The 8871-nt window shown below is 35.6% G+C and overlaps 1 protein-coding gene across 1 annotated transcript; it reads right to left on the bottom strand.

The window, feature by feature from the left end:
- Window positions 1-5017: 5017 nt before the first annotated feature.
- Window positions 5018-6768, bottom strand: LOC141338816 (beta-4C adrenergic receptor-like). The gene has a single exon (XM_073844432.1). The coding sequence runs from the start codon at window positions 6314-6316 to the stop codon at window positions 5018-5020; it is 1299 nt and encodes a 432-aa protein (XP_073700533.1). The 5' UTR covers window positions 6317-6768.
- Between the last annotated feature and the right edge of the window lie 2103 nt (window positions 6769-8871).

Genomic DNA, 8871 nt, shown 5'->3' with positions numbered 1-8871 from the left:
CATACTAATCACTTAAATGGAACAGGGAAAAAATAAGGTCTTTAACTCCCACTATTCTGCCGCTCCTTGATTTAAGATCTCAAACCGAAACCTGTTACGCCACTCTGTTATTTATCAATCAAGAGCCAATCTTAGCTTCCCTTTCTTGTAAAGATCAACAGTAGCCAGAGAGCGATACCAGTAGCTGATGGTGGCGATAAACCTGTGATCTGTGGAAACATGGTGCCCCACTGTTACAGCAATGAAGGCGATGGGAGCAGATAAGCCATTACACCAGCCTCGGCTTGTCAGCTGTATTGTGCTCTTCCTCATAAACCTATTCAGTGATTAAGCACCTGTTTGCAAAAGTCAAGCTCCAGGAAAATACGCACACAGGTGTCAGACAGCCGTACAGTAACAGCCTCGTTGTCAAATGGTTTTTAAATAAGTGGAGTCACGATCAGATGGAACCAACGTCTTAATTTGTAGAATGTGAATCATTTTTAATGTAGCGAATGGAAATTTCCAGGCTTGCTCGTAATGAAAGAATATCCTGATTTAAAGCCGTTCCATTTTCCAAAAAAAAAAAAAAAAAAAAAAAATCACCTGTTCCTTTTTTAAAGCAGAACATTGTAATCCTATGGAGTAATGCTCTGCAGTGAAGATAATGTTCTATTGTCTGTCTACATTAACTCATTCGATTATTTTCCCAACAAAACTTTACTTTTGAAGTTTCCATCTAACATTAAGTTTGCATGGAAAGGTGAACGCAGTTTATTTCTTTTGACCAATTGTCAGAAGGAGAACAGCTGGACGTGCTCCAATCAAAACAGACTTTGACTTTAGTATGCAAATGTGTTGGAGGAGTAATTTCTGTTTACTGACCTTTGATATTTGCAGATGATATGCCAAGATGAAGTATAAACCAACACCATGATGCAAAAACAACGCACACAGTCCAAATTAAATATAAGGGGCTCCAGACTGCAACAAAAATTAGTTGCAAATCAGTCATGATTTAAGAAACAGTGCTGAATCAGTCTCTCTCTCTTTCTCCTTCTCTCTCTCTCTCTCTCTCTCTCTCTCTCTCTCTATATATATTTTATATATTATATATTATTTTTACAGTTTTTTATTATTTTATGATCTATTGCTTTCTTTTTTGAGCTGGCTCTTTTTAATGAGTCAGTCATGATTTAAGAAACAGTGCTATATATATATATATTATTTTTAATATTTTTTATTTTTATGTATTTTATATATTATTTTATTTTTCTTATTTTATATATTATTTTTACAATTATTTAAAAAAAAAAAAATTTAACTGGTTCTTTTTAATGGTTCAGTCATGTTTTAAGAAACTGCTGAATCAGTCTATACATATAATTTTATTTTCAATATTTTTTTATTTTTATGTATTTTATATATTATATTTTATTTTTCTTATTTTATATATTATTTTTACAATTATTTTTTAAATTATTTTACTATCTGTTTCTTTTTTTAACTGGTTCTTTTTAATGAGTCAGTCATGTTTTAAGAAAAAGTGCAGAATCAGTCTTTATATAATTTTATTTTCAATTTTTTTATATATATATTATATTTTATTTTTCTTATATATTATTTTTACAATTATTTTTTAAAATTATTTTATTATCTATTTATTTTTTTACTGGTTCTTTTTAATGATTCAGTCATGTTTTAAGAAACTGCTGAATCAGTCTATATATATAATTTTATTTTCAATATTTTTTTATTTTTATGTATTTTATATATTATATTTTATTTTTCTTATTTTATATATTATTTTTACAATTATTTTTTAAATTATTTTATTATCTGTTTCTTTTTTTAACTGGTTCTTTTTAATGAGTCAGTCATGTTTTAAGAAAAAGTGCAGAATCAGTCTTTATATAATTTTATTTTCAATTTTTTTTATATATATTATATTTTATTTTTCTTATATATTATTTTTACAATTATTTTTTACAATTATTTTATTATCTTTTTAATCTATTAAATAAATCTCTATTTTTGTTAACTGGTTCTTTTTAATGAGTCAGTCATAATTTAAGAAACAGTGCTGAATCAGTCTAATATATATGTATATATTATTTTCAATACTTTTTATTTTTATTTATTTTATTTATTTATTTTATATTTTTCTTATTTTGTATATTATTTGAAAAATGTTTTTAAATATTTTATTTATTGTTTTTTTTAGGCACTGTAAACTTCTGTAAGGTAAGCAATTTTTTTTCATAAAGTCTTCAAAATCCTGAAATGAAACCAAAAAATATTCTCTCATTCCCAAGCAGAAATTAAGGTTTCGTGACAAGCTTACTATCTTGCCTTCGCTTTGAGCACCGGCTGCGCTTGCTCTGTTTAGGTCGTAAACAGCTTCTCCTCAAAGGCGGAAGTGTTGCGTTTCAGTGATAAAGTTTATCAGCTTCTGGGGGTGTCAGAAAAGCAACAGAGGGGCCCTAAAACGTGCCAAAAAACACTACAGAAACCACCTCGTCCTCACCCATACAAGTTAATTTAGTGGTAGCTACAAATTTACAGACAACAATCAATCCATATTTAGCTTGAACATCGGTTATATACAATTGACGTCACACCGCTAAAGTTCATATTGCATGAAAAACACATGCTTGTTCACAGAAAACAATTGCAACAAGTGTTTGTTCTCATGGAGGGTTAATCAATACACATACACAGCATCTCAACCCATTCTGGGAAACACAAAGCAATCATTGTGGCTTCATTTACATGTTTTTGCCGGCAACACAAAATGTACCCATCAGCAGGACAGAGCGGCAAAATGTTGACTTCCTGTTAAACAAAACACACTGCCATTATCTTCCATCTGTCATTATTTGAATTACTGTATGTCAACTTTCATAATACGTCGCACTAAAAATACTCAAAATGCTCATTTTGTCTTATTACATTGTGCTAGACATAATGTTCGAGCTGCTTCGTGTTTAATGAAACTCACTGGAGACCTGGTCACGGTGTACAAAAAGCAAAGTACACAGTTTACGTAAAAGGGCTTCAGACATAACAAGGCTGATCAAATTTTACTCAATGTACTCGTAAGTTGGTGAGCTATACGCTGAATAATGTGATTTGTTTGTTGAAATGGGCTACCTGACACCAGTGAACTCACTGCTTCAAGCATTTAGAGATTGAGATTGAAGTTCCTTTCTCTCCACTTCTGCCTTTCGATTTACACCGCAACATTTTTCTCCTTACATGAAGTCTGCCACAGATTCAACAGCTCAAACTTCACAGCCTCAAGAAAAATTAGTTTTATGTTTTGTAAAATAAAATTAATCGTTTTTTTTATTTTTTATTGCAGTAATGCTTCAGTAGGCTTTTTTGATTTGATTTAAATCTGTAATGCACAATAAAAGTGCCTTCTATTTATAACAAGACTGTATTGAACTAACAAAAGTGCAATTTTTTGGTCTCTTTATTGCTCTTTATTATTTGCTCATAACTCAAGATTGAGGAAAAGCTCTCTCTTGTGATGTCTGCCGTACATGGCTGTGTTTGGATGTGAAATGCGTATGCGTGTGCATTGTTTCCACTTCATCGTGGCTAGGAAATGTCTCCAGGGCTTGCCCACCCAGACCCCTATAACAGCTGCTGTAAAACCGTATACTGTGATAGTCAAGTGTGTATCCCCCCTTCCAGGAAAAACCTTTCCTGAAAAGCCTGTATAAACAGAGTTGTTTTAGTCAATTCAGAATCCTATGTTGATTTCTTTTACTATTGTTGTTATCTGTGACATGATTATTGTAGAGCACTGAAACTAAACTAAAAATGTACTTTTAATAGTTTATGTTAAAAAAATATGTTGTGCAGTTTAAGTAGTAAGTTCTTGTGTTGCAGAAGCAGAGTTTAAACAATTGAAAAACCACAAAAACACAACTACTTTACAATTGGCCTCTTGCAGCAAATCATTAAAATAACTACCATGCTATCTGAATAAAACCCCACTATTTACATTGTAAATCTGACTAGTGCAAATGCATTAGGAAACAACAATACTGAAGTGTTTGTACGTCCCTGTGGACACTGTATAATTATCATTTTGGTCCGGATGAAGTAATTTTAGTTGAAAAGATTGGTTGAAAAATGTACATGGCATCTTTTTTCTTTCTCCAATTTTTAATTACTTTCAAAATGTAGTTAAATATACAGTCTATTTCATATATTAGTTTTTCTTTTTCATATTTTTCTCTCTCAAGTATTTATACAGTTAAAGAGACTCAACTCTTGTCAACGATTTAAAGTCCAGCGAAAACAAACAAAAGGGCAAGCCTGCATCTTTTAAGACGGTCAGTTCTCTTAAGCATTTAAGAGAAAATGCCAGATTTACAGCACATGGTTTCTCTTTCATATCAGAGCTTGTGTCCTGTTCCATTCCTCATACCTTTCTTCTGACACATGTTCTTTTAAAGATAATGCCAAAATGCTCAAACCAAAGTGAAAGAAATTATTCCTCATGCCAGTTTCCCTCAAGAACATTAAGTGTTGTAGCTCCCCCGAGGATGCTTCATCTGCATTAAGTTTGACTGGCCGGCTTGTTCCTGTATATCCCGACTATAAACACAAGCAATTATGAGCTTAAACCTTGTGTTTTTTCCCCCCCTGTGCAAACTTCACCTGGCTGTTTTACATTCCACCGTAACAAGTCGTTCATTTTTGCGTGAAACGTTGTATGTGTCCAATCTCTCTGTAATCTGAGACAACTCCAACACTGCCTGGCTCAACCTTGACGCACTTCTCACAGGTCTTCATCTCCCCTGAGAAAACCCACCACAGGCGCATTCAGAACTTTGGGTCATATGATTACAGGAGGTTTGAAATTCCCTAGACATGTGATATAGAGCAAGCTGACCTTACTGACATGGCACTGATTCATTGTTCGCCAATACAGACCTTACGTAATCAAATCTCGGAAAATTGATCACATGCATAGTGAGTGCTAAAATAAATCTTAGTCAAGTAAAGAAGAGATGGAAACTCACAACTCTGCCTCTGCTTCGGAGAATTCGCTGAAGAAGGTGCTGCCGTTGGAGTGCGGCGGTCCTGGCGAGGGCTCCTCACTCCTGTAGCTGCTCTGGCTGCTCCCTTCCTCAGCCAGTGCCTCTTGCAATGTGGGGGGGCTTTGGAATGATCCAGGCATTCCTGGCTCTGGAGACCCTAGGAGGCAGGGGCACCGAGTCCGAAGCCCCTTGTAAAGGAAGTTCATTTTCAGAGCGGGTATCCAGGGACAGCCAAGAAGGTTCTTGAAGGCCGCACGAAACTCTGGGCTTCGGCAGTAGATGATAGGGTTGAGGCCGGAGTTGATATAGCCTAACCAGTTTAAGAAACGAAAAACGTTCTTGTCCAGGACGTCTCGATCAAGGGCATTGATGATGTTCGCCACGAAGAACGGCAGCCAGCAAAGTGTGAAGACACCCATGATGATGCCTAAAGTCTTGAGGGCCTTGTGCTCCTTGACTACGGTTAGTCTCGACGGCCGTCTACGTGAACTTTTCCGCTTCGCCGTCGTTCCTCCGACGTTATTGCACGTCGATGGTAAGTTGTTGTTGCCGTGGAGCGTCGGCTGTATCTGATTCCCCATGCACTCGTTTTGGAACCTCAACCGGTTCTTGTCGATGAGCTGTACCTGCCGTGTGGCGATGAGAAAGACGCGTGCGTAGACGAAAATCATGATGAGCAGCGGAATGTAGAACGAAACCACTGATGAAATGATTGCAAAGTGAATGTTTATTTCTAAATCGCAGCAATTGGGGTTATCGTAACAACTTTGTGCTTTTTCGTCATTCTTCGCACGATAGTACTGGTTCATAATTGGGACGAAGGAGGTTAGAGCTGAGACCAGCCAAATGACGCAAACAATAATTCGAGCCCTGCACTTATTCAAAAGCATTTTATACCGCAGAGGCCGTGTGATTGCAATATAGCGATCCACCGCGATAATGCAAAGGGTCTCTATGCTGGCGGTGACGCATAGCACATCAATCGATGTCCATAACTCACACAAAGTCTTATTGAGTTGCCAGTTCCCCGTTACGACAATCGTGGCGCCTGGGGGCACCACCAACACCCCCATTATGAGGTCAGCACATGCCAGCGACATGATGAAAATATTCGTCATGGTCTGCAGCTGGGAGGTGCGTGCGATGGCGATGATGACCAGAAGATTACCAATGACGATAATGGTGATGATGATGATGATGACCATGATGAACAGCTCAAACGACTTCAGCCCTTCACTCTCCGGCAGAGTCGCATTGGTTGTTTGATTGCTGTTCATGTTTCATGCATTCAGAGATCAAGGCATGCAATTTTTCAAACTGAATCTCAGAAACAAGCAGCAGCAAAGAGACCTAGCTAGGTGCTGAGATGACAACGTCACGTTTAATCTTGCATTTTATACCGCCGTATCTCCAAATCTTGAACAACAGCATCAATTCTGTTTCGGCTCTCCTGCAGGCATCCTGAAAGTCATGCAACTTGTGCGTCCTGTAGAGTCTGAAGCAAACGTAGCTGTCATGTTCCACACATCTGAACTGCAGATGTAGGAGGGAAAGTTAAAACTGGTCCGCGAGAGATGGGGGCGAAAACATTTGGAACTTTTTTGAAAAGCTCTCGAAATCAGCAGAGAAAAGGCAGATAAGCAGCCGTCCTGTTGAAGTAGTCCGCTGAAGTGGAGTTTGAGCTGAAGTGGAGGAGGTTCAGTCCGCGTGTGTGCAGCGGGCGAGTGGAGGTGCCTCTACTGCCAGAAGCTCAAAGGAGCAGTGACACTGCCGACAGTCAACAGTGGTAAAACACTCTCTCCCTCTCTGATAGTGCTTGCTCTCCCTATCTCTCTCTCTCTTTTGGAGTTGAGTGTTCAGCATGCTGTAGTTGCAGTCACATTTCACCCGATGGGTGGAGTTGTAAAGAGTGCCTCACACACTCACACACACCCCCTCTCTGTCTCTCTGTCCAACAAGTACACAACCAGCAAACATAAAACACTTTTTATCTTGTCTGTCATGCATCACAAATAGACGTACATGCAATAATATACACACAAGATATAAAAATGTCTAAAGTGAAGTTAATCACTGTAAACATAAAAACCATACACTCTGTAGAAAAAAATACTTTACTTACTATTTCTACTTAGAAATTTCTACTTAATGTCACAATATTTTACAAAGAAATGGCAAATAACTCTATTTGTGTGTGTGTGTGTGTGTGTGTGTGTGTGTGTGTGTACCTGGTATTCATCACGTTGTGGGGACCAAATGTCCCCACATGGATAGGAATACCAGTAGATTTTGACCTTGTGGGGACATTTCTTAGGTCCCCATGAGGAAACAGGCTTATAAATCATGCACAATGAGTTTTTTGATGAAGTAAAAGTGTGCACAATCTCCTGTGAGGGCTAGGTTTAGGTGTAGGGTAGGTGTAGGGCGATCGAAAGTACGGTTTGTACAGTATAAAAACCATTACGCCTATGGAATGTCCCCATAAAACATGTAAACCCAGCATGTGTGTGTGTGTGTGTGTGTGTGTGTGTGTGTGTGTGTGTGTGTGTGTGTGTGTGAGAGAAATTTAATAAATTTAGTTTTGGTTTAAGAACCATTTTTGAGTTCCCTGAAGAACCTTTCAGTGAACAGTTTGTTGAACATAAAGAACCATGTGTGCAATGAAAATCCTTGGATGTTAAAGGTTTTTATGGAAGCATTGATTCCAATAAAGAACCTTTAACAAATGTAGGTAAATTGCTATAATAATAAATATATAATAATAAAAATAAGAATGACCTCATGTTCATCAAGGCTGCGTTTACTTGATCAAAAATACAGAAAAAAATACAGTTTAAATTTTTTTTTATTATTATTATTTTTAATATATTTTAAAATATAATTTATTCCTGTAATGCAAAGCTGAATTTTCATCGCCATTACTTCAGCCTCCAGTATCACATGATCCTTCAGAAATCATTCTAATTTGCTGATTTATTACTTTTATTATCAATGTTGGAAACATTTTTTTTTTTTTTTTGGACCCTGTGATTCTTTTTTTTCCAAGATTCTTTAATGAATAAAAAGTTTAAAAGAAGAGCTTTTATTATTTTTTTTATTTTTTCTTTGCTATCACTTTTTTATCTATTCAACACATCCCTGGTGAATAAAAGTCATATTTGCTTTTTTCAAAAAAGAAAGAATAAAAATGTCCAGACCACCACAAACGTTTAAATCGTAGTTTATATCGTTACAAAAGATTCCTATTTTAAATAAACACTGTTCTTTTTAACTTTTTATTAATTAAAGAATCCTGAAAAAATTATGACAGGTTCCAACAAAATGTTAAGAAGCTCAACCGTTTTAAAAACTGATAATAAATCAGAATATGAAAAATGATTTCTGAAGGATCATGTAACACTAAAGACTGGATTAATGATGTTTAAAATTCAGCTTCTCATCACATATAAATTACATTTTTAAAATATATTGACAGTCATTTTACATTGAAATAATATTTTACAATATTACATTTTTTCTAGATTTGTGATCAAAAGTGCAGCTTTGATGAGCATAAGAACTTCTTTAAAAAAATAAAATATCTTACTGATCCCTAACTTTTGAATGAGAGTCTTTATATGAATTAAATATATAGATTATATATATGACATACCAATTTATTTAATGCACTTTACAGTCAATATATATTATCAGTATGTGTGTTTCTTTGTTACGAGCACATACCAGTTTAATTCAATTACTAAGCGATAAATTAGCAGTAAGAAGATTAATAATTCCAACTAATCCTAAATTTCAAGAGAGTTGCCAACAGCAAGTGATATATATTTTCCCT

This window comes from Garra rufa, chromosome 7 (assembly GCF_049309525.1).
Source record: "Garra rufa chromosome 7, GarRuf1.0, whole genome shotgun sequence".
Taxonomy (NCBI): domain Eukaryota; kingdom Metazoa; phylum Chordata; class Actinopteri; order Cypriniformes; family Cyprinidae; genus Garra; species Garra rufa.
The sequence above is the reverse complement of the archived record's forward strand: the minus strand, read 5'-3'. Positions and strand labels throughout refer to the sequence as shown.